The 26,439-nt window shown below is 36.9% G+C and overlaps 3 protein-coding genes across 4 annotated transcripts in view; 1 reads left to right on the top strand and 2 right to left on the bottom strand.

Annotated features, from left to right (window-relative positions):
• Nucleotides 1-3,644: 3,644 nt before the first annotated feature.
• Nucleotides 3,645-6,830, bottom strand: LOC306848954 (toll-like receptor 9; the record flags this gene model as incomplete). The annotated part of the gene is made up of 1 exon (XM_079383748.1): nucleotides 3,645-6,830. The coding sequence occupies one exon, from the start codon at nucleotides 6,828-6,830 to the stop codon at nucleotides 3,645-3,647; it is 3,186 nt and encodes a 1,061-aa protein (XP_079239874.1).
• A 947-nt stretch (nucleotides 6,831-7,777) lies between these two features.
• LOC306849503 (acylamino-acid-releasing enzyme-like) overlaps nucleotides 7,778-26,439 on the bottom strand; it is a 44,275-nt gene continuing 25,613 nt past the window's right edge. For both annotated transcript variants that reach the window (XM_079384584.1, XM_079384585.1), the window contains 13 exons: nucleotides 24,043-24,164; nucleotides 23,687-23,747; nucleotides 23,476-23,573; nucleotides 22,144-22,195; nucleotides 21,961-22,049; nucleotides 18,461-18,599; nucleotides 18,055-18,138; nucleotides 17,868-17,948; nucleotides 15,030-15,118; nucleotides 14,578-14,768; nucleotides 8,669-8,771; nucleotides 8,467-8,573; nucleotides 7,778-8,365 (listed from right to left, as the gene is read on the bottom strand). In XM_079384584.1, coding sequence (XP_079240710.1) covers nucleotides 8,260-8,365; nucleotides 8,467-8,573; nucleotides 8,669-8,771; nucleotides 14,578-14,768; nucleotides 15,030-15,118; nucleotides 17,868-17,948; nucleotides 18,055-18,138; nucleotides 18,461-18,599; nucleotides 21,961-22,049; nucleotides 22,144-22,195; nucleotides 23,476-23,573; nucleotides 23,687-23,747; nucleotides 24,043-24,164 — 1,322 coding nt within the window. In that variant the 3' untranslated portion in view covers nucleotides 7,778-8,259. The remainder of the gene's footprint in view (nucleotides 8,366-8,466; nucleotides 8,574-8,668; nucleotides 8,772-14,577; nucleotides 14,769-15,029; nucleotides 15,119-17,867; nucleotides 17,949-18,054; nucleotides 18,139-18,460; nucleotides 18,600-21,960; nucleotides 22,050-22,143; nucleotides 22,196-23,475; nucleotides 23,574-23,686; nucleotides 23,748-24,042; nucleotides 24,165-26,439) is intronic.
• Nucleotides 10,935-13,444, top strand: LOC306849415 (uncharacterized protein; the record flags this gene model as incomplete). Its single annotated transcript, XM_079384410.1, has 6 exons — nucleotides 10,935-10,991; nucleotides 11,161-11,192; nucleotides 11,318-11,406; nucleotides 11,507-11,574; nucleotides 12,836-12,968; nucleotides 13,271-13,444. The coding sequence occupies exons 3-6, from the start codon at nucleotides 11,338-11,340 to the stop codon at nucleotides 13,442-13,444; spliced, it is 444 nt and encodes a 147-aa protein (XP_079240536.1). The 5' UTR covers nucleotides 10,935-10,991; nucleotides 11,161-11,192; nucleotides 11,318-11,337.

The raw sequence follows: 26,439 nt of genomic DNA, 5'->3' as shown, positions 1-26,439 counted from the left end.
ATTAAAAAGTGCTCTAGGACTGTGACAGTTATTTTCAATAAGATCTGAATAATACTTAGATTTTGCTGATCTTGCTTCTTTCTGATACTGTAACAAATATACCTTAGTATATAGGAGATTTGAAGCTTGTTTTGTTCCCACTTTCTTTGAATTACATTTTTTGGCTTTCAAGGGAGCTATACAGAATTTTAAATATTTTAAGGTAGTATTAAACTGATTAAGATACTCAGCACCATTCCCATCATAGTAAAATTGGTCAGATGCATGAGAACTTTCTCAAAAACAGCAGAAAGACTGGGAAAAATTCTCATCCAGCACCCGCACCATCAGCACTGGAGCACAATGTGCGGCACAAATAATCAGGTATAGCCACGACGCCAGAACAAACGGGAGTGCCACTCTGGACATGATTATGTAGCTCTTCGGTGGTATGTTTAATGTCAAGCAGAGTTTGTCAATCATATGTTAAAAGTGACAAAGCATTTTGTAAAAAAACAGACATAAACATAACTAAACAATGGCAATTGGCAATGGCAATTTTATTTATATAGCACTATTTACTACAACCAAGGTTGACCAATGTGCTTTACAATAAAAATAAACTAAAAACAGCAAATAACAAGGAAGTAATACATCATAACATACAACAAAACATAAGACAATGATAACAAGTGCTTCAATCAGAATAAAAGGCCTTATCGAACAGATAGGTTTTTAATTTGGACTTAAAAATAGCCACAGATGAAGCCATTCTAATATAACTGGGCAGATCATTCCAGAGTCTTGGAGCAATTGTAGCAAAAGCGCGATCACCCCTACACTTCAGCCTCGACTTGGGGATAAACAAGAGTCTCTGGTTAGAGGACCGTAGGGATCTAGTTACATTGTGCTCAATCAATAGATCAGAGACCGTTTACAAAAACAAACGGGAAAACACACCAGCAGCAGATGGCAAGCCACACACATTGGCGCAATCATTCAGTATGTCAAACTGCAAAATGTGTGCGCTCAGAAAACTGTATACCGAAACTTATCAGACACATTCTGGGGACATCTAAGACTAATATTACATCTTGTAAAAAAGGGGCATATGTAATAGGTGCCCTTTAAATTAAAAGTTGATTTAATCTTTTAATATTGTGTAATTGTTAATCAATGATGAGTAACAACAACAGGCCTGATTTTCAGTTATAATATTGTAATGTTACATGGCAAGGCAAGGCAAGTTTATTTATATAGCACATTTCATACACAGTGGTAAATCAAAGTGCTTTACATAAAAGAAAGTGAAATAGACATTAAAAATCTATAAAAACATGGAAATAAAAATAATAAAAACAAGGAATTTTAAAATGATATAGAAATTGATTTAAAATAAATTTAAAGAAAATGATTGTACATAAAATGTATTGCAGTCAGTTGGGACATATAGCACAGTGCTCATTCAACAAATGCACGGCTAAACAGATGAGTTTTGAGTCTTGATTTAAATGTGGCTAATGTTTTAGCACATCTGATCTCTTCTGGAAGCTGGTTCCAACTGCGGGCGGCATAATAGCTAAAAGCAGACTCCCCTTGTTTTGTGTGAACCCTTGGTATTTCTAACTGACTCGATCCTAATGATCTGAGTGGTCTGTTAGGTTTATATTCAGTGAGCATATCAGCAATATATTTAGGTCCTGGGCCATTGAGTGACTTATAAACGAGTAAAAGTACTTTAAAATCAATCCATCTAATTCTTGCAATGTTTTTGAGATGATAGTATGCTGATTTAGTTACTGCTTTGACATGACTACTGAAACTAAGGTCTGTCTCCAGAATCAACCCAAGATTTCTGACTTGATTTTTCGTTGTTTGACCACTAGAGTCAAGGTATGCATTCACCTTGAGAACTTCATCTTTGTTTCCAAATGCAATGACTTCAGTTTTCTCCTTGTTTAACTGAAGAAAGTTCTGGCACATCCAACTGTTAATTTAATCAATGCATTGGCAGAGGGAGTCAATGGGGCTGTAGTCATTTGGAGATAAGGCTAGGTAAATCTGGGTATCTCCAGCATAGCTGTGATAGGCAATTTGGTTCTTCCTCATTATCTGACTTAGTGGGAGCATATACAGGCTAAACAAGAGCGGCGCAAGAATTGAGCCTTGTGGGACTCCATGGTTATAATTACTCTTTTTTATATATATATATTAGCATAAAAGATACTTGCTCACACTACTTATAACATTGATGCTCAGTTAAATATGTTTAATGGCATATTTTTATAATTTAAGAATAAAAACTTTTTTTTTTTATTAAATTTTTGGTTGCTGTTGTTTCCACATTATTTTAGAGATTCAATATGACAGTGTATGGTAGATTACAAATTTGAATGTTAGGTGGGATAAATTACAGTAAATTACAGAAAGCTGTGCCAGAAACTCTTCAGTGAATAGGTTATATGCTGCTTCATACAGTATCTGCATGATCAAGAAGAAAGTTCAAGACTATAATTTACATACCAATAAAATGGGGTCTATATTTTTATGTTTAACTCAGTTTTATTTTGATGAACAAAATTACAATATGTGAAAAAGTGTTTACTATTAAATAAAAAGAAAATTTGAGAATTAATGGAACTGAAGACGTCAGAACAACCATGAAACATGTCATCGTTGTTGTCCACGACTCTGGCAAGTTGTAAAATAGCCGTTTTCATCAGAGCTCCTGCAGCTGCCCTCCAGTGGCTCTCAAGATAGTTGAGAGCCATTTCTGCTGTCTCAAATTTATCGTGGTGTCCTTTAAGATTGACAGATCTTGTTCTTCTGTGACTTTACTTTGCGAATTTGCTGAATTTTACAATGTGTGAACTATACAAAATCACAGCTGAAATGAATTACAAGTTAATTACAAAAGTTATAATAAATAAAGGTCCAATAATTCTACACACACACACATGTTCAGATAATTTCCATGCATTTGAAGGAATAACATGCTCTGCAACCACATATTACAAATCATACTGACATCTAAAACTACTACAACAAAAAAAACTGCAAACTTATTTTTAGAAGCTTTCTTATAAGTGAAAGGAGTTTCTAAGCTCTAGAAACTGCGGCGCTATTTTTTGACGTAATTACATGAAACTGAAATTGTACAAATGCTTAAAATTCAGAAGAATGTGTGGTATGTGGTCCAACAGGTGCATTAGTTCCTCTCTCTCTCACACACACACACACACTTACTCCCCTTGCAGTTGGTATGTACACAAACTGTTGTCTTGTTTGTCTCACATCATATTTAGCAGTGTCATGTAAAAGGAAGTCTATGGCAGCTAACCTATGAATGAACATAACCTTCTTACATGACATTAATAAATAGATTAATCTGTGTAAGTGATACATTTCTTTTATTACAACAAGTACTTATTTATATATGACAGTCCATACTTTTATTTTTCAGCTGTTTCTACTTTCTGGCATATCATGGTCAATCATCGAGTTTGCCAGAGGGTTTTAAGATTTCTGTATTTCAACATCTTTGAATATTTTCAATACTTCCACTGGCCCCAATATAAGATCATACATTCTAACAAATAAACACACAAAAACCTGAAACAACAGGACTACATAAAACATAACATTCTCATTACACTTCATCCTTTTTAGAAGAAGCTCTCTGTGACATTCTTGTTGTAGGCTCTAACATTGTCAGAGACGAGAGCGACACGTAAATTATTCCAGAAGAGCAGCTGCACTCGTGGGTTCTTGGGCCAGGACAGAACTGATTTTTTGCAGAGTCGTTTTCTCATCTGAAGGTATTTGAATTTTGGAAAGAGAAAGTCCAGCAAAACAAGAACTGCAACATCAACTTTCTCATCTAGAAGGCGCTGCTGAACAAGGAGGAAGGCTTGTCGGACGACCCCACTTTCGTCGGAACAGCCACTAGGGCTAGTCAATACAAACACCGTCTTTCTGCTGTTGTAAACGGCCTTATGGAGATTCTCTATGCATGATTCTCCAGGCAACCAGTCGCGTTCCTCTAGACAAAGTCGAAAGCGCCATCTCCCTTTGTTCTCCAATCTCACAACCATCTCCTTGTAGATCCAATCCCTGACTGCCTTGTTACTCGTATCAAAGATCACAAATGCATCATACTGGTTATCCGTCATGCTGCCGCCATTAACTGGAGTGTGTCCCTTGTGTCCAGTCCATAAAATCTGGATGCAGTACCACAGGTCCCAGCCATACAGATGCTTCAGGAGGGGAATGCTGGTTGCTGCCAGCGTCAACCATAAAGTATAGAGGAAAGCAACGCTCCCAAATATCTCCTGGCATGAGTGAAGATCTATCGAGAGGACATTCACACCAGCCAATGACTCTGGATAACCACAGTGAACCTCTGTGGTGAGGTGTGGGATATCCAAACTAGTTTCTCTGAGAAATGTGGCAAACCCAGAGATAACGCAACTACAAGTAAAAGGATTGGCATGCAGCACGAGTTTGCAGGAGGACTTATTTTTATGCGGACCAGCAGGACAGAAAGTAAAACCTTTATGGAATGACAAGGGAAGAGCCTGCACATCAAGGATCTTCAGCTGGTTGTGGTTAAGCATTAGATTTTTAAGGTTTATTGCCTGACTAAGGAAAGCCTTTGGGATCGCAACTAGTCGATTGTGACTTAGGTCCAGGCTTACGAGACGGAGCTCAAAATGTATATTAGGTAAGAATGAGAGCATGTTTGAACTAAGGTTCAGGTGGCAGAGCTGCTCGAGGACTGAGATGTTGCCCCAAGGGAAATAACTCAGCACATTGGAGTCCATTCTCAGCATCTGGAGGCTCGAAGGCAAGTTTACGATTACCTCTGGAGGGAATGATTTGAGCTGATTTTCAGAAATGTCTAAGTGTGTAAGGTTAGTAAGACCCTGAAAGAAATGTAGGTATTGGTTACGCCTAGAGTCCCACATTATGTCCAAACGATTTCCAGAGAAATCAAGATACTTCAAAGAAGTACTGGTAAGAATGTTAGAGATTCTGAGACCAATGTGATTGTTCGCTAGACTCAGTATTTTAAGAGATGATAAGTGTGGAAGGAATGTGAAGCGATGTCCCATACCCTTCATTACAAAGTGGAATTCGTTGTTGCTGAGGTCAAGAGCTTTTAGTGTGCCACTTATCTCCTGGAAGGCCTTGTCAGAATACAGGTCAATGCGATTGTGAGCCATATTAAGGTAGGCTAATTTGCTTAGATGTGTGAACTGCCGGCCATTTAAAGTTTGACTTATGTAGTTGTAGGACAGATCTATGCATACCACATTTTCCATGCCTCTGAAAGTACTTGCATTCAGCCATGGGATGTTGTTTTGAGAAAGGTCAAAAAAATGTTTTTTAGAGCATATCTGCTTTTTGAAATGCCATATAGTATAATAAAAAGGACAGTGGGACTCCTGCATAGTATTCAGTTCTGAGCTCGGTAGGGAGACTTTTTGAGTTTGCAAGTTGAGCTGTCCATTGTCACGTTTTTCAAGTGTTTGGTATTTGTTTGGTATGGCTTCAGCAGTGCAGGTTGAAAAGCATGAACTGAAATCAAGCATGTTTTGGGAAAGGCCCACCCACCTTAATGTTCTCAGCTGGCTTATAGCATCCATGCTAACAGAGCAGATGAAGTTCATGCGTAGCTCTAGGGACTCAAGTCTTGGCAGTTTGACCAGATGTGCAAGGCTGTGGTTTGACAGTACCCTGAAGAATAATCCACTCAGGTACAACTCTCGTAGAGCCGTCATCTTCTCTATGGATGGTGACAAAATCAATTCAGAAAAGGATTTCTGGGGTTCATAGTTATAAAGAAGACTGAGGGACACAACATTCCGGAGCTCTTCAAAAAAGGTGCCATTCTGGATGGCGTAGGCTAAAAAGTTGTCGGATAGATCTAACTCTTGGAGCTTGTGGAGTCGTACGAAGAGATGCTGAGGAATTGTATGCAGTGAATTGCCACGTAGGCTTAGACTAATTAGAGAGTCCCTTTGATCAAAAAATGCATCTTGGTGCAGATTCAGAGACTGGTTGTTTGGACATGGGAAACAAGGCTCGGAAGCATGGTCACACCTTTGGCAATTCCACCCTAGGTTAAGGTGTCGCAAATTATTAAGATTTGCAAAGGACTCTTTATTGACATGCATGATCTTGTTCTCCCCCAAGTCTAGGCTTTCTAGTGAAAGTGGAAGATATGGGGGAACACTGGTCACATTGTTGTAACTAAGTGTAAGGTTCAAAAGCTCAGGGAGATCTTGAAACACACGTGGGTCGATGAAGTAAGCCTGATAACATGGGTTGGCGTAGAAACAATTCTTGTTTAGCAGTAGTTGCTTTAGTAGCGGTGTACCTAGAGGCTTGACGATATGAAAGATGTGATTAAATTCCAGTCCCAGAATCTCAAGCTGCTTTGGTAGAGGAGGTATGGTCTTCAAGCTGTTCCCTGCTAACTGCAGGGAAGTTAGGTTTTTAAGTCCGCTAAATGCATTAGGGTCAATTTTCAGGCTGCATGAAGGCCACCTCTGCTCCTTAAGATGATCTGGTACGCAGTTCCACATCAAGCTGAGATGCTTGAGATTGGCTAATCCAGAAAATGTGGCACCTTTAATGTGGTGTATATGGTTTTCATTTAAGTTGAGGGATATAACAGAGAGGGATGTGAATTTAGGGACGTTAGAAAGACGTCTGCGCTGACAGTCCACATTTATGTGTCCATCCTTGGTAGTGTGAATTTCACATGGATAGAATTCAGTATGTAAAGTTGTCAAAAGATTAAACTGATTCAGTATGAGAACCAGATACAACATGTGTCCAAACATGGCCTAGAGACAAGAGAACAAGAACATTAGGAAAACAAACACAATCATCTATGCAAGTTAAATGGCTTTTACTTTTTAATATGCTATATTCACAAACCTTTGAGAACTGCAAAGTGCATTACATGGGCTTGAGTGTTAGTCAAAAGTACGTTAAGTAAATAAGGCAATACAATCATATACACATTAAATCGCATAATTGCAAATAAATAAATTTCCAATATTTATTTTATTATTATTATTATTTCACAGTGTTTCTTTTACATAGCATTGAATATGTGATGCTGTAAATTATTTGCTACATTTCCTCCATTTCAGACATGTTTAAAACACAGAAAATCACTTACCAAAGGTTTTCAGTCCAAAACTCCACAAGGCTGTGTATCTTTTACATTCACAAGGGAAAGAAACTAAATAAAATGCTAGGTCTACCTATTTATATTAACAATGTGCACCTTTTTATGGAAGTGAAAAAAGTCTGCAGTATGTGAAAGTCAATCACCCACACGCACACACAGATTTGGGGAACAGATGTTAAGAAATGGTGAAAAAAAGGAGTAGTAATATTCCATTAGTAATAAGTAATAAGATTAGTTACTGAAAAAAAGAGAAATGGATGAAATGAAAAGCTATGTTGAGGAGTGGATAGCACTGGGCTGTCAGGGCTATAGCCCAAACTATATTTTTTTTCTCTCTCTTGCACAGAACCGGATTTGTTTGTTTGTTGGTTGGCTGGTTTCTCCTTTTATTGCATGATTATTGCATTTCAGTTGTAGAGACACAAGCTTCTGCTAGTACTCACTGTGATACTGAAACTGATGGAGCAGACATTAATACCACCTTTTATAACTAAATAATGTAATGTTCAATTACATGGTCTTAACCTCCATCCCTACTGGTCTCTGTTCACAAGTTTGAAATCAGCTTTAAAGAAAGAAAGTTACTCTCTTCAGCTTTACAGAAAGTCACATTTTTATTGAAAAGAATGCAGAAAGTCATTTAGTACATATCCCAGAAAGTAACCATATTACAAAAGCAGAAGACCATCAGAAAATCAAAGTAGCTACACTGAAAGCATAGCACGGTAAACAGTTCGGCACAAAATTAAATTTGCCAATAACTGAAAACTAAAGCCTTTAGTAGAGTTAGAACAGTAAGAAGTCTTTTCATATGCCATTTAGTGTAATTCCATTTCATTAAATATCACATTAACTTCTTTAAATATCACACAATATGCCTGTGAACCTCTCCAAGTGCTTTTTGCATCAGTATATCACAGAGACAGATTTTGACAGAGTTTCCCTTCGTGGTCTGAAGGGAAAGCGCCAAACTAATGCCTCAATATGACAATCACAAAGCTGATATCTATAAAAGAAATGCTAAAATCAAAGTGTAATAAAAGCTGGTTATGATTTACGGAGAAGAGATGATATCACAGGGAAAGATGTTGGATAATCCAGAGAGCAGCGTTCATGAACCCATCCGATTCTGCATCAACTTTGGACAAAGAGTGATTATTGCCTGGGTACCACAACAATCTGCGGGACACATGGATACACTAGTGAACCAGTTTTCCAGAGCAGAGGAATGTTTCACAGGAGAAAGTCCATCTATAAAGAGTCAGTGTCATTGTACTTACCTCACTGGTACCTGCAGTGCCTTCAGGGCTCTGTAGTATTCAATACCCTGCTTGGTGGGAACACGCTTGTCATCTTCCCCCAACAACAGAAGTACTGGAGTTTTTACCTGAGGAACAAACACAACCATGTGTGTTACAAGCTGAGCAGTTAAGAAATTAAACATAAAAGAATAAATAATGCACCGGAACAGCATCTGCTTACCTTGCTGACGTGTTTTAAGGGTGACTTGTTTAACATCTGTTCCAGAATAGCAGGTTCAAGATGAATATCTGTGTTGTATTCATATCCAGCTTCCACCATACACCTGAACACAAACACACTTAAAGCCATTAGCTATCACAAATGTCTACAGGTAAATATCACAATACATGAATCATTTTTACCCACAATTCAAAAGAAAGAAGTTATATATTAATCAATTCTTTGTAGATTTTTTTGCATATTACATCAAGCACATCCCTCAAAAAAGTATTGTATTGAAAAAAAGTATTTATACAACATTATACTATTCGCTGTTATCTTTTTAATTTATGTTAATTTAAAAAAAAAAAAATTGGTTACACTTTATTTCGATAGTCCACTTTAGACATTCTACTAACTATGAGTAACTTTGCAACAACGTGTCAACTAATTCATTTGCATCTACATGTCTACTAACTCTCAGAGTAGACTGTCAGGTTAGGTTTAGGGTTAGTAGAATAAGTTGACGCATACTTGCAAAGTTTCTCATAGTCAGTATGTTGCATGTTGTGGACCCGTCAAAATAAAGTGTAAGAAGATATTAAAGGGGACCTATTATGCTCAAATAAGTCTCTGAGTGTGTATGTGAAGTTTTAGCTCAAAATACCCGACAGATAATTTTTTATAGCTTGTTAAAATTGCCACTTTTAGGGTGTGAGCCAAAACGCTCTGTATTTGAGTATGTTGCTTTAATGCAAATGAGCTGGTGCTCCCGGAGAAGAGGGCGGAGCTTCAAGAGCTCAAGCTCCAGCAGTGCTAGCCTTTGCAAATAAACATTTCACGATTAGTACAAGCCTGTTATCTTTACAGAAAACGTACTCTGTTTAAAAGTCAGTCATCTGATTGTACTGTGCATAATAAATTCGGGTTTATGAATTACACAGACAGGGAACACGGCGAGATAAAAATAACAACATAGCTGGTCTCATGGTGCCTGGCATGCTATCACAAACAAAGTCCCACTCGTGATTATGAGCTCAATAAACTCACGCGATCAACTCACATTGCTTTCATATGCAACTTTTAACTACCACATTCCTATTCACGATCATTCATGTAGACAGCATAAGTGAAAACAGACAGAGACAATGGTAGCTTTAGCATCATTAGCCTTACAGAGTGCCAAGAAGCTCTTTCAGAAGGGCAATTTGGAAAACAAACGTGTGATACTTACTTTGTCTGGAGCAGACGTTCACGCACGAGGCATTGGTATTGATCCCTACACTGTAAAACTTTACTGTAAATTTACAGGCATTTTCTAACAGTATTATACTGTATTTTTATAAAACAGTAGCATTCTGTATATTTTACAGAATGTCTGTAAATATACAGAAATTTTCTGTTTTCAGCCCGCTAAATTTGTAATACAGTACCATACTGTAAACGCATTGCATTGTGGGATATATTTATTTCGCGCTCAATTCAAATGTGATGTGATCTCCAAAGAAGAAGAAATGTGAACAGTGTATTACAGGCAAACTAGATTCGTCAGCGGGAATTAATTGAACAAAATAATTATTCGCGTTATTAAGATAAGCCAGTGGTTTGTGAATCTGTGCGTAGATAAGCTTTGTGAGCTTCGTTTCGCGTTTCAAGCGTTAGTGCCTGTGACGCAGCAAACAATGGACGACGCTGCCTGAGCAGACGCGGAGATAATTTGTCATCTGAATCATCTAACCTGTGCCTGAGATGATGCTAATCGACTGGAGCATGAGAAGATGGATTAATGTTCGACTAAGTATCGATACGGTAAGCTTGTCTTTTTTTCATTCACATTTCTACATTGTTTCCACGCATGGTTTGATTTTGGGAACGTTAAACTTAACTTAAATCCCGAGTTAGCAATTCAGTTGGGTAAAATTGGTTTTATATTCGCACATTCACAACATTCACATATTTCCGCGTTCAATAACTTTCTAATTATTTGTGCAATAAAGTTATTTTTGCGGACTAAGCCAGAGCGCGCACACACACGTCACACACCGGATGCGTGCGCGCACTCAGATCACTTGGACATGGTTGTGTACAAGAGGTAAAAAACTGTATAAATACTGTTCATTTTCTCACACAAACCGCTCGTTTCGTGTCTTAGGCCATCAATGTGTAGTTACGATGGGGAATTGTTTAATTTGGATTTCTCTGTGCATGTTCTTTTTCCCTCTTATAGAGACAGTGACCTATACCTGCCATTATATGACTGACAAGCTAGAACGATTTGACCTAAACATATCAAAATTGGATCTACTAAAGAAAAAAAGACACCTACATCTTGGATGCCCTTGGGGTAAGCTGATAGATACCAAATTTTAATTTCAAAGTGAACTATCCCTTTTAAGATGTTTATGCACACCTTCCTTTAATCCAACAATCAAAAACAACTTAAATAGCAAATAAGACACACATTCACATGACCTGCTTCTGATTATTATTTTTTTATTATTATTATTTTTCAGGCTGAACAATCTGATGAAGATCCGGTGCTAATGTAAGTGCTTCCCATTTGTAGTCCATGTTAAAAAATGTCAGTTCTATGATCGTGCTTTTTAATGTGTTATAATTTTGCCAGCACATGAAAATCCATAGTCATGTTCCTAATGCTTATTTCAAAAGTAGTATTCCTGATTGCTTCCATGTCTTCCATGGTCCTACAGCTGCTCCCACACTTGCAGAAATTAGATGGCCTTACCCTTCAAGCAGATGTAAGTAGAGATCACTTAAAGCATGTTGCAAATAAATGTGATTTGTTATGTCTTGGTTCTGTTAGTGATGGTTGTGCTGTCTTCTTAAAAATTGTTTCAGGTATTCACCACTCAATCTGATGTCCAGCAGTCTCTACATTTGCCAGAGAACACAACCTATAATTCTTGGTAAGTAAACAGTAAAGGTTTAGTACCTAAAATGAACATCAAGTCATCATTAACGCTATGGAAGCATATGGGTAGCAAAATTCAGTTTGAAATAATTTCAAATTCAGTTAGTAATATGCAAAATGGCAATGCATTTCTGTATTTTAATTGACATTTTACCCTAAATATGTGCAAAGTTTAGTGCAAAATGAAAATGGAAATTCAGTTATATAATTTACATATGATATTTTCTACAATTGTGCATCCTGTTGCCAAGCCCTGCCTTGATGTTGCCTAAAGATTGACAGGTCGGGGGTGTGTTGCATTTTCAAATACATTTCGAATGCATTTTCAAATCCACATTGACTTTATATTCATCATGGGGTATTAAATGAAAATGCAATTGAAACGTCTTATATATAAGTGTCAATGCATTTAAGAAAAATAAAAGATATTTTAAATTACAATTTTTCTACCTTTTTACTGCACTTTTGGATCAGAATGCATTCTGAAATTACAATAATCATGTGGTATTATGATGTAAAAACAGTTTTTGCTTGGACATGTTAAACATCTAATCAATTTGGGTAATACATTTTAATTTCCATTTTGCAACTTATAAAGCATTAAAATATGTTTTTAATTTGTGTATTAAAACTAGTGTAGGAAATGGCAAATGTAAATTTTATAATTTAAATAAAATTTATGTGATATACAATAAAATACATATGTGCACTAAATATTGCACATATGTATAAGAAAATGTAAATTGAAATATATCACCATTTTACGTATTGCATTTCAATTGAATTTTGCTACCCATATGCTTCCATGCACCCTGGTGTTGTTCTAATGCCCTATGACCTTCTTTGTTTTTTGGACCACTAAAGGAGAATAATACAAATTTTAAAAAAAAAAAGCCTGCTCACGCTTGTCCATATAATGGCAGTGATAGTGACCAGCATCGAGATACAATAGTATCACAGAATGTTCACATGCAACATGTCATGTATTCCAAGTGTTCCGAGGGAATGCAATATTGTTTAATGAAAATCCTGACACTGACATTGGTCTTTTGTGCTCGACTGTGCATTCATGAGATACTATTATTATGCAGTTCACAGCTATAGTTGTGAACCCTGTAAATGGGATTTCCCTGCACATATTTCAGATTTAGTTTAATAGTTATGTTGAGTTGAACTATGTATAGACAACTAAACAGAACTGCAATGGAACCCACAATAGTTTATTTGAAGTATTTTCTTTCTTTTTTTATTTTCAGGTCAATCTCTAAGCAACCAGCGGTAAATGTTGAGCAGCCCAACTTTGTCTCTGGCCTTGCAGTGCTGTTTGTATTATTGTATGATTTCAACCTCCAGTATCAGGAAGAGGTGGCATGCACCCTTGCGACTGAGGTTAGCATATTTGCCATTGATATATATATGATAGAGTGAATTGTCACTAACTTGTTTTGACAGTATTTGTAAAGTACTTAAGTATATTTTAACAAATATTTTATACAGTTGATTAAAGAGCTGAATGACATATTGCATATTTAACATTATCATGTAGTCATGTAATCACATCGTAAGTGTTGCAATTCTCTGTGCTGTCTCGCAGAACTCACTTCTGTGAGATGCTGTGTGTGTATGTGTGTATTAGATATATATATTAGACATATACATAATGTTCACTTTTTTTCTTTTCTGTCTTTTAGATGCTTTCTCGACATCAGCCCTGCATGTGCATCAAAAACCAAGAAAGGAAAAGTGACTTACAAGAAGACTGGACATGTTGTGTAAAAAAAGAACAGTACTGTAAACCCACAGGTTTCCTCTCTTCTGAAAGACTTTTAAAAAATATATTTCTGAAAAACCTTTCCATTCTTTAAAAGTAAATAAGATTACTGTATTTTGAATTACTTGCTAATTGTTAATTGCATTTTACATGTTTTATATTTAAAAGAAAAAGGAAAAAAAAAACTACAGCTGGCATTTCAGCCAGTAAATTCATATAAGGCAATTGCCTAGTCTTTTCTTCAAAATAAATAAAATGTTTTAAAACTCAGAAAATATTATTTTCTCTATTTTTTTGTGAATACTGTTATGAAAAAGTATATTTTTAATTTTGTAAATCCAAGAGTACTGAAATAAAAGCAGGATTTACAGTATTCCCTGCAAAGAGCACAGTGTAATACTGTAAAAAAAAGTTATATAACAGTATAATACTGTATTTCGTAAATACAGTACAGAACTGTAAATGTTGTGTACAGTAGTAGTACTGTAAAAATACAGTATGTGGCTGGCAACCCAGCTGCCAGTATTATACTGTAAATTTACAACGAAAAGTTTTACAGTGTACACGTATTGGGGTCTTTACCGATTTTTTCCAGGACATTTCCTTAGACAATGAAACTTAACCACAGTGTCCTCATACTGTATATATCAGTGTCCTCATATATATCATATACATGTATATATCTCCAGCAGCTACAGCAAGTAATCATTAATGGCAGAGGCGGATCACAGCTTCTCACTCAGGGCTGTCTATGCTTATAGGGCGGCATCACAAATGGGCAGGACTTTTTCCCCTCGATGACGTGAACAGAGGGAGAATCTGAAACTGTTCGTTCTGAGAGACTGTTTATGATTTTTTTTAGATTATAAAAAATTGAGTTGGTGGATTTTTACCATTATAGGCTGGTTGTTTTCACACACTGTGGCCACACAACTGTGTTCAAACACCTTATAAAAGTGATTTTTGCATAATACGTCCCCTTTAAGCAGACAGTCTACTAATACTCTAATGACTGCTAGTTGGCATGTAGTTGCAAAGTTACTTACAGTTAGTAGAATGTCTAAAGTGGACTATCAGAATAAAGTGTTACCAAAAAATATATTGCATTCATTTTTCACAGAATTGCAAACAAAAAAAACTGATGTGAAATTTCACCACTCAGAAACTATTTGAAATCAAGTAATTCAGTATGATATCCACTGGATGTGAAGGTTAATGTCAAATTACCAGTCTGGAATGTCTGTGCAGCCGATCATGGTGGCCAGGTTTGTGACGGGATTTCGTACCACACACGCCTTGTAAAACTCAGGATATTGTCCAATCAGATGACAAGCCAGGAATCCACCATGAGAGCCTCCAGACACAGCAATCTTCTGCTCGTCAAAGTCACCTTGCTTCAAAACACTGTCTACTGCCAACTGTTTAGAAGTAAACCGAGAATATGTATAACTACGTATGATGTATTGAAAGTGTAAATCACAAAACATATGCTGCAAATTCCAGAAGAGCCTCCAACTTTCAGAACTTTGCAAATATGGAAAGTCCAACAACCAAATTCAATGTACTTTTAAACATCACAAGTAGTATGCTAACATGTATTTGTAAAAGTCTGTGAAACATTTTAGGTATTTGGTTACACTGATGATTGGAGTAGGAGCTCAGTAAGCATTAGTGTATACCTGCACATCTTTTACATCCTGGGTACCAATGTTTCCTGGTAAGGAGAAGATGTTATCCTGACCAAACCCAAGTGAGCCTCTGTAGTTCACTACAACAGGAAAGACATGGAAAACATGACATGCAGTATGGGGGGGGGGATCTTCCCTGATCACTGACTCAAGATTTATTCAAGTGATTCATGCCCAATATGGCCCTAACACTATGATATCAGCCTAGTACTTTGGCTCAAATGGGTAGTTCATCCCAAAATTAATGTTCTGTCATTTCAAACCCATAAAACATTTTGTTTCACAAAACAATATTAGTGTTGCGTGCTCTTTGGTTCTTGTGTAATTACACCGACAGACTTTTTAACGAGAGACAGCCAAAGCACTATACAGTATGGTTCTCATGAGAGCACCTGGAGATTTGGTTTGGAGCTCACAATGCACATAGTGTGACCCATTAAATTAAAATTTAGTTGTTTTTTTATATAAAATAATAAACAAAATAGTAAAAATGTGTGATAATACAATTATATTTTAAAATAAAAATGAGCATTAAATAAAAATATAATTATTTTATAGTGCACTTACAAATAAAATGCTGATATTTACATTTTCATTTTCTTTTTTTCTTTTTATATGAGCTTTCAACATTTTAAAACCTAAAATCAGCAAGCTTTTATTTTGGCAGATTGCTGGGAAGTAAGTATATGCGCTGTTGGGTTTGGCGCTGCCAAGTGAAGTGCGTCAGTGAATATCACGGTTTTGTGTTTTGCTCTGAAACTGGAAGCACATAGCCTAAATTAATGCTTTCAGTTCGAATGGAAATCTTATACAGTACTATAGTTAGTCGGTCTAAAATGGTCATTGCATTAACAGTTGTTAACCATGTCGGTACGCAAATGAGCGGTCGGAACTCTTCTACCCAGTACATGTGCACCCCTGATCATAACAGCGCTCCATACGGCTTATGCCGCTATATGTGCCCCTATATATTAAGCTACACACAAACTGGACATAGCTACTACTCTCATGAACTTGCAAAGGTGAGCTAAGGTGGATATGATTTTCACAGAAGAATCACTTGTATTTGTTTTTTAAAAGACCTGAAATACAGCAAATCAATGCTTAAGAAATGTTCACACCAAGAACAATAATTTAATTAATAATCATTGTAATTGTGAATAGGAATGACCACACACACACACACACACAAAAAAAGGACACACAAAGTTGCACACAAACAGTACATACATCACATACATAATTTTCAAAATCACATGTGTCAAGCTTTTATGGACATTTTTTTGTTGTCATAAGCTCATATTTTTAAACTGAGTGAAATGCCCCCAACTAGAGCCCTGAGATGCTCAGGCCCGAGCCCGGCCCGTGTCCGACAGCTTATCAGAATTACCAGCCCGAGTCCGACCCGAGCCCGTTGTTTTTTTCCCTTCTCCCAAAATGTTTCAGCTATTAAAATAGTTCAGTTCTGCATGTAATGGCAAAGTGATTATATTTAGTTTTTTTTTTATTACGTTAATTTAGAAAAACGTTTGGAGCATTTTTTTGTTCGTTAAACAAGTTTTTTTTTTCATAAAGTAATGACCAAGCGGCCAGCGGCAGGCTGATAAGTGCAGGACATGGAGGCACCAGCGCAATCAATTGGATTTTTTTAAATGGAAACAACTTAAAATAGGCCTACGCCGTAATTTTTGCTCATAAGAGTAATACATCATTCGGAACTGTAAAGGGTCTTCTTTTATTTGTGTGCACAATATCAACAAAACTTTCTTTTATAAAATAAAGAAAACAATGATGTGCCGTCTCGTCTTGAACAGGAGCGCTTCACATAAATGAACCGAAAGTCAGCGAATACATGCCTCACAGACATGATATATCTATAGAAAGCTTTAAATTACTACTTAACGAATTAAACCAAATCGAAAACAAAAACTCTTTCATTATAATCTTAATTCGTGAAGATGCACTTCTCTCTAAAGGCGCGTCTAATGAGGAGATGGCGAGTCAGGATCATCATCGTCGCGACACTGACACAGAAAACACTAGTTTATTAGTAAATAATTCAAATATCTCCTTACTATTTCCCCCGGACACATTAATGGTAATTACTTTTGCCGCGGGGCTTTACGGCAAGCTTTATTGCGTGTATTTAAACGCAGAACTCTTCATCTGCGTTGACGGCACTCTCTGCTGCGGGAAACTAAACACCGTCGAGTTGCTCTTGTCGCGGCACGGTCTCGTGTTTCCACCAGAGCGGCAATTTTTTTCATAACTAATTGATGGATGTCTAAAATATAAAAATAAGGAGAAGCCTAAAACAGGCCTGAGCCACATCTGAACTATGTTGTGAAAATTGGCCCGAAGCCTGGCCCTAGGGGCATAAAAAAGTCGGGGCCCGTCAGGCCCGGGCCGAAATGCAGAGCTCTACCCCCAACTCCCTAGTCTCCAATGAGATGTTAATGTTCATTCGTCTCTGTTGTGAGTGTTGTCTACTGTCCCACTACACACCCAGATTCTGAGCCTTTTCCAAAAAACACAACATACCAAATACCAATATTCAGATCTAACAGATCTTCTCAGAACAGAATCTCCAGGAGTTTCCCAACAACAGAAAACACTTCTTATAATGTCTTGACAAGAAAACTAGTCACACCTGGAAACGTCTAGAGATTAAACATCAGCATTGGAGCGTATGTGTGTTTTCCCACAAAATATATGTCATTATTAATTTCATGTGAAATGTTTTATCACGGCAAGACTATATAAAACCAAATCATGTGTCTGATGGACAGACTTGAGGTGTGTGGGGTAAACACTGTAACTGTTCCTCACCAAGCAGGACGCTGAAGCCCATCTTACACAGAACTGCTGTGGACAAGATCCACTCTGACACCAGCACTGAATGAGGACCACCTGACAGACACACAGTCAAAACAGAGATCAGCAAAACAAGATACTGACGCAGTATGTATTTATTATATTGTTTGTACATTGTTATTAAGGATACTAAAGAACAGACCGTGTGGCATGACAATGAGAGGTAGTTTGCTTCCTGCTGTCATTGCCTTTGGTTTCAGTAGAATCGCATTAAAGTCCAAACCAGCTAATGAAGAACAGAGAGTCATTTTTTTTTCATGCAAGATAAGAGATGTCCTCAGTTTTGACACTTTATAACATACAGACACACTGTAAAGTGCAAAATGAGAACAAACACATACAACTGTGAACTTGACAACATGTATGTATGGCATCCCAAGTGTGCTGATATTTAGTCTAGGTTTGTTGGGACAACCGATCAAATTTATTTGGAAGCATTTTAGTTTGGCAGAACAAAGTAACTTGCACCACTGTATTCGAAATGCAATAACACACAGTCATGTTGGACTAAATATCAGCACATATATGCAGTGTCACTCAGATCTTACGGTATTGGCTGTTGTCCTCCTCAGGAGGCGGGCTGAAGTCTAAGGTCTGCCAGCTGATATCCTCCTGAGCTTGAGTCTCCTCCAGCGTGACCCATGACATCTTGCTTTCAGAACCCTTCGCTGGCAGGAACCCCACCCGCTGCAGAACACATCATCCGATTACATATACCTACATATATTACTATAATAACTGACGACCAATACATACTGGGAATAACAATGTTGCTAACTACATGAGGAAATAAAAATCTTTCAGATCTATTTACCAAAAAAAAAAAAAAAAAAAATTAAAAGTAATATCAATAAAATTGCTAAAATGTAACCGCTTGCAGTGATGCAGGACATAAGCCGTCTATCAGCCCGCAAGTGACGGTAGGACTTTTTGGTTCCGAGCGCAGGACGATCCAGTTCACACTACTGTCAGGACGATTATGAATGTCATTTGGGCTCAGTCTGTGTTTTCAGTCAGTCTTCAAAGTCGTTTAGTGTGTTGTGTCTAATGAATTTAAGACCAGCTGTTGCCAGTTGTCTTCACAAAGATTATTTTTGTAATATTTGTGACTAACTGCACTTGTTTCCAAATATGAAGGCCTATTAATTTCAGAGATGCAAACAGGTAAGGGGGAAAAAGGTGAGAACATTTCTTTTGAAGATATTTGCTTTGCATGCTCTTTTGTAGATACTTTAAGGTTTTTATTTTATTTGAATTACCTTATATGTCCGTTATAAACCGCTATTTTTCACAAAAAAAACAATGAAATAACATCTTGTTGCAACATTTTACAAAAATCAAGATATTTGAATATATTTGGTCAAATTCTCATGTTATAAAAGATGAAGTGCTAATCTCATTGGTGACCTATTTTGATCTCAAAAAATGTGAGTTGGTCACTGAAAGGTGAGGAGTTTTCATCTATGTAATTTAAATAACCAATTAACAAAAAAAAGTTTAAAAAAAAAAATCACAAACATGACATTTCTGAATAAAATAATTTTATACACTTTATATCTGATATATACAAATACAATTTTCAATGACTTCTGTTTCAGAATAAATAAAGTAGTATTTAATTTTTAACTTCTACTCAGGTTTTAGATGTGGACAGGCTATAGCTACAGTTCTCTTATGCGTATTACAGAAAGATCCTAACTTTAAAATCTTATCTTATCTGTTTGGTAACCATGGTAATTTCAGTTAGGACCACATTCAGGACAAAAGCTATTACAGAAAAGCATTTCCTAAGTGCGTTATCTTATCTTAACTACAGATAGGAAAGGGGTATTACAGAAACCTCCTAACTTGACAAAAACCCCTAAAAACTGTCTTAACTTTAGGACAACCCCACAGCTGTCCTAACTTCAAAATTAATAAGACTCCCAAATCAAGTTAAGATTTGCTTCTGTAATACGAATTTGCAAAAAATCCTAACTTAACATATATCTTAAGTGAAGACCTACGCCCCCTGGAGCACAAAACTAAAGTCGCTGGGGTATATTTGTAGCAATAGCCAAACATACATTGTATGGGTCAAAATTATTGATTTATGCCAAAAATCATTAGGAAATTAAGTAAAGATCATGTTCCATGAAGATACTTTGTAATTTCCTACCGTAAATATATCAAAACTTCATTTATGATTAGTAATATGCATTGCTGAGAACTTCATTTGAACAACTTTAAAGGAGATTTTCTCAATATTTAGATTTTTTTGCTCCCTCAGATTCCAGATTTTCAGATAGTTGCATCTCAGCCAAATATTGTCAAACCATACATCAATGGAAAGCTTATCTATTCAGCTTTCAGATGATGTATAAATCCCTTAAGACTGGTTTTGTGGTCCAGGGTCACATTTGTCGATGTTGTATGATTTAAGTGACAACTGATACAAGTTGACGTCTGTGTTTTGTATTGGTTTTAGTTGAGCAGACGTGGATTAGTGACCTGGCGTGAGAGATTCTTTCTGCACAGCTTCTAACTGTATAGTTAGAGTGGCCTATTGTAATATGTAACAGTATTTAGGGATTGGGGCCATTGTGAATGATTTTAGGTTATGTTGACAATGACAATGGGCACATTCGTGACAGTGATGTGGTAGTTTTACTTATGCGTGGTTTTCACTGTGTTCTATGGTTTATTTTTCAATAGGATCAAAGAAAAGAAGATTGAAAAGACCTAAATGTTGAGTCCAGTATTTACGAGTGCCCACTCACTTTTGCTCCGGCCCGACCAAAAATTAAATTCTGCCTACGCCACTGACTGCAGGATTTCTGAGATGGAGTCTATTACACTTTATTAAAATTACACCAAACAAAACAACAAATGATCACTTTCATGAGCGGTCACACATTTGCGGGCTTGCAGTGGGAAGTTTAAAGATAAAAGTTTAAAACTTAAATATGTAAAAGCATCCATCCACAGTGTCTTCTGGGATTTCTAATGGTTTGATTCTGCATTCGATGCATCCCTTGATATCAAGAGCACATCCAGGTACTTTTATACGTCCTCTGTACATGCGTTCTTGAGTAATGGAGTTGAACTTTGACGATATTGATGTAGTAGGAGAGCACAAGGATGCAAGATCGCATAAGAACTCATACTGTGATACAGCCTAGCAATCCTTGAAGACCTTGATTTGCTGGATCAGGTGTGTTAAAAGGGATAGTTCACCCAAAAATGATCTGCTTACCCCAAGGGCATCACTTATAAGTGCATTACCACCACCTATTTCCACAAATGGACCATTTACACTCTATCTACAATCTCAATTAGGAGTGTCACTGGTCCCTTTGAGAGATAGGTGGCGGTAATGCACTTATAAGTCTGCGATCCGCCACAAAGCAAGAAGACACGTCACGCGCCGGATATTATGACCGCGCTCAGGACAGTTGGACAGTGCTGTGGGTCAGATGTAAAAAAAAAACAAATGCTGTTCAGTTTCTTGCACAGACCAATTCTTTTGTGTCTTTAGACCTCGTATCGTCACAAGCCACAGGGTTTAATTGGGTTTTGTCTGTGTATGTTTTTTTTCCCTAAAGGCCGTGAGTACCATTGACTGACATATGACTGACAGACTGCAACGGTTTGAGTTTGAAAATCTTCATTTGTGTTATACTGAATAAGCAAAGTCACCTACATCTTGGGGTAAGCAGATAAACTTGGGTGAACTATCCCTTTAATGAGGACTGGAACTAACGCTGCAGGACGTGGGCCTTCAGGAGCAGAACTGGACACCCCTGGGTTAAGGGTTAGTATTTGTTTCAGCATTGTGTAGGGTTTGTGTTGGTTTTGAGAAAAAACAATGATGAAAATGTGCTTCTGAAGCAATGTTTACTCAATAAAAAAAAAAATGCTATTAAATGCATTCATTATATTTATATACTTTTAATTATTAATATTTAACTTTAAATAGTTGAAAATACTTGAATAGGTAAAATAAATGTGTTCAACAGCAAATTTGCTGTGGTATGGAAACAGATATGAAGAATCTGTGTGAGAATACCAGGTCTGGAGGGCAGTTGGGTGAAGAGCAGCTGACCACCATCAGATCTCTGTGAATATTCAGCAAACTCCAGCTTCCCTCCTCTGACTCTAGAGCAGCACAGAGTACTGTCAGATTACAGGCATGCAGTACAAGCACAGTAGTGTGTTACAAGAGAAGATGAAGAGAGTGCGCTCTACATACGGGAAGTGAGAGACGTGACTTCACCAGATGAAATATCAACAACCAACAAATCCTGTAATATAGGAACGACAGAAACTGATTTACCAACAAAGATAAAGAAACATACACTCACATCCCAAAATAGATACAATGATATGAAACAGAAGGGGAATTCCCCTGTAGATGACTCCTGCAGAGGGGATTTTTTTATTTATTTTTTTGCATTTTGGACTTATTTTTAATGTCAAAGAAAAATCAATTATCTCACCTAAATGTTTCCTCATTTCAATGCCTGAATATGGTCTAGTGCTTTTTACAATATTTTAAGTAGTTTTACAAAGACCAATATAAAAACCCTAATTTGTTCAGACATGATTCGTTTTTTGGATTCATGTCTGTGAATTAATTATTACTGCAGATGTGACCGGAAATGTTTATGTTTCTTTTTTTTAGGCAGTTGAAGTCAAAAGTTTACATACACCTTGCAGAATCTGCAAAATGTTAATTATTTTACCAAAATACAAAGGATCATGCAAAATGCACGTTATTGTTTATTTAGTACTGACCTGAATAAGATATTTCACATAAAAGATGTTTACATATATAGTCCACAAGAGAAAATAGTTGAATTTTTAAAATGACCCCGTTCAAAAGTTTACATACCCTTGATTCTTAATACTGTGTTGTTACCTGAACGATCCAAAGCTGTGTTTGTTTGTTTAGTGATAGTTGTTCATGAGTCCCTTGTTTGTCCGGAACAGTTAAACTGCCTGCTGTTCTTCAGAAAACTCCTTCAGGTCCCACAAATTCTTTGGTTTTCCAGCATTTTTGTGTATTTGACACATTTCCAACAATGACTGTATGATTTTGAGATTCATCTTTCCACACTGAGGACAACTGAGGGACTCATATGCAACTATTACAGAAGGTTCAAATGCTCACTGATGCTCCAAAAAGAAACACCAAGCATGAAGAGCCGGGTGGGGTGAAAACTTTTGAACAGAATGATGTGTACTTTTTTTTTTTTTTTGTGCCTATATATCTTTTATTTTATTTTTTTTATTTTTTTTAGTACTGCCCTTCAGAAGCTACGGAAGATAGATACATGTTTTCCAGAAGACAAAATAAGTAAAATTTACCCTGATTTTCAAATTCAAAGAGTTTGCACGCCCCGGCTCTTAATGCATCGTTAACATTGTAAAAAGGTCACTTCAGTAAAAGGCTTCACTTCATTTTATAGGCATTGCACTACGAGTTTCAATGAGACGACTTTATAATTTTGGTATTTCAATATATGTGGAGTGAAACCGTGATTATGAATGCAGCTATAGTATGAAAGAGGTGTTACAGTACCTTGCGGCATCTCTGAGCACAGGAAATAAGCACACGCTGACTGTCAGCTGACCAGCAGTAGGGAGAAAGCATTGAGCTGTAGATCCCAGTAAAACCATCTGACACATACACACAGAGATAGATTAAACAGGCCATATATCTTCATCTGAACAACAGCTTTTATCAATTCTTTACCAACAAATAAATAAAAACCATGAATGCATGCACATACCCTCTCTGGCTCTCTGCACCACATCAACCACTACACTGGTCTGCTTGGTGTACCAGTCATACTGCAACCAAACCACAACAATACAGTCACTTGATTAAGTTACTTAGATTTGATCACTTTGATAAATGTCAAATCACTTAGACTATAAATACCACCTGTCTCTCCAACTAAAATTGTCTTTGAAATTGGGAAACATGACCAAAATCATACTAAAGTCTGCTTAAATAATTGAGCCGAAGGGTCTTTGCACTAAATATATTTTGAATGGGAAATCTTCCTGGTCATTAAAATATTAAGTAAATGATTTCTAAACTTACTGTGACTCTTTAAGAATTGGCCACAGACAAAATACACACCATACATAGACGGCTGCACTTCTGGTGTGGACCGAAGACGGCACACTCCAGGTAAACAATACGGCAGTGGTCAGGACTCAGCCGAGGAGAGCAGACAGCGCTGGAGTTAGATGATAACTGTTCTGAGGCAAGAGCATAGATCAAATTCATTTTAAAAAATGCTTTGGAAACCAGGAAACATCTGCTTTTAAGAGGTTCTGATAAAATCTTAACTGCCAACACACTAGAAAATTCTTAGCTTAACAAGACGCTGCATCAGTAGCTGACGCTATGGAAACTTCACCCTGGAGTGTGTAGGATATCAGAGACCGAATCAGACAAAGTTAAGATTCGATCAGAACATCGAAATATGAGAAGCTGAAATTCCACAGAGAGGCCCCAAGGAAACAGGACAACGTCGTAAATCAGATTCCTAGCACCAACTAGTCTGAAGCAAGCAAACTAACCAGCAAGTCTCTTTCACAGAACAGCTTACAACCTTGAGACAAAAGAACACATTGATGATTCCAATTCAGGAAGGAGACTGTCAAATTTGGGGCAAATGATCAAGACTGATGGTCAAAGAGATGGCCATCACGTGTTCCACGATTGAATTCACGAGCTTCCTTAGACGGACTTCTCCCCCACACAGAAGACAGACCAAACCAAAACTCCTTTGTCTAAAGAACATGCCTTCGTTCTCCATAGAACTACACAAAGACTTTCTTTTTCATATGCACATAAAATCATCCTAAAATACATTTCTATGCAGAACCCCATATTATGTTTGTAACCCATATATTAGACTATCATGTTTTAATCAAATATTATGTATGTCTTTTTAATCATTATTGAATAGCTGAAGGATTCAGAACGACACAAAGGATTCCCTTAGTAAAGCAAACAATACACCTCCAGACTCTAACTGAATTAGGTGCAGTTAATATAAATCTTAGCTTCATTGAGAAACTCAAAGCGAGGGTTAAATAAGTGATTGATGGTTGTTCAGGTCTATGCAATTGAACATATTGCTGTAAACTTGGGATTTCACATTTCCATTCTCTTAAACTCATCCTTTCCTCACTTTCTCTCTTTCTGCAGCGTGTGACTGTGTGAATGCTGGTGTTCATGTGTTAGATCAGTTTATGTCTTAGGTTTATATAAATAAAATCTGATTTATATTGAAAAGAGAAGTATCTTGTGTTTTGTGCTCACAAGTTAATGTCTTAATCTGCAGATCTTGTTACTGTGCTGTTTAATAGTGTTTTCACTATATTTTGGATTTTAATATCCAGTGCAGAGTTTGTTATACTTCATTTATGGTTCAGTGAATCGCCGTAACAGTGAGTCTGTTCAAATCTCTATAAAATCATAAATGATTCCCTTTGAGCTAAATTAAACTATTTCTTTAAATTACATATTAATATTACGTCTTATTACGTTACAAGTGACAATCTCTGAAGTCCATAGAGCAAACATTACAATAGGCTGTTCTGCCTGCCTGTCAAAATATGTATTTGCATACCTCTGGGCACCCTGTTTGTGCAGACTTGATACGTCATCAGCAGGTTCTAGGGCTGCTCGATTATGACAAAAATCATAATCACGATTATTTTGGTCAATATTGTAATCACGGTTATTTACCCCTAAAGTATTCAGTTAACAGCATATAGAAATTGAATAATCAAATGTAAAATAACACAGAACAGTCTTCACTTTAAGAATTAAACTTCCTTTGTTTCTAATTAAAGCTACAAAAGACTCTTCTGTGAAGAGCAGTGAGTGGTTTTATCTTTGTCTTTTGTTGTTTGATTAATATTAAGCCCACAGTCGGCAGCAGGAATATAGCCCGCTGTCACTTTAAGAGCCGCACGGATCCAATTTACTGTCACACGCGTATTTTTCATTCTCATCTGTTTATATTCATTTATTACATAACCGGCGAGGGTTTACGTGAATAATCACTAAGCGCCGCATCTTGACACAATTGTGTGTGTATATGACCGTTTAGGTGCTAAAAGATGACTTTACATGTCCGTTTTCTGTTCCGTCTCTGAGTGCAAGCCTCCTGAGGAACAGTGCAAGTTCTCTTTCGTGCTTTTAAAAACATTAATAAATCTAATCAACTTTAATAACTCAAACACGTCCCATTTTGCAAAAGTCACGTTACATGATTTTACTGATTTACACATGGAAATGGGCTTTTATGGAGGAGTGAAAGCACACTGCTGGAAAGGGGGTCGTTTTAACTCGATTGTTACGGTACATTCACATGGGGCGTCGATGTCAACACTTGACGGAGGGCATGTCTGAAGCTTGGTGCTGACGCAACAGTCATAGTGACAATAGCCAATCACATTACTTTTCTGGTGTTGCATGAAGGGGATTGGCTAGCATCTGCACTAGTGTATTTGCATA

The sequence above is a fragment of the Barbus barbus genome, assembly GCF_936440315.1.
Source record: "Barbus barbus genome assembly, chromosome: 29".
NCBI lineage: Eukaryota > Metazoa > Chordata > Actinopteri > Cypriniformes > Cyprinidae > Barbus > Barbus barbus.
The sequence above is the reverse complement of the archived record's forward strand: the minus strand, read 5'-3'. Positions and strand labels throughout refer to the sequence as shown.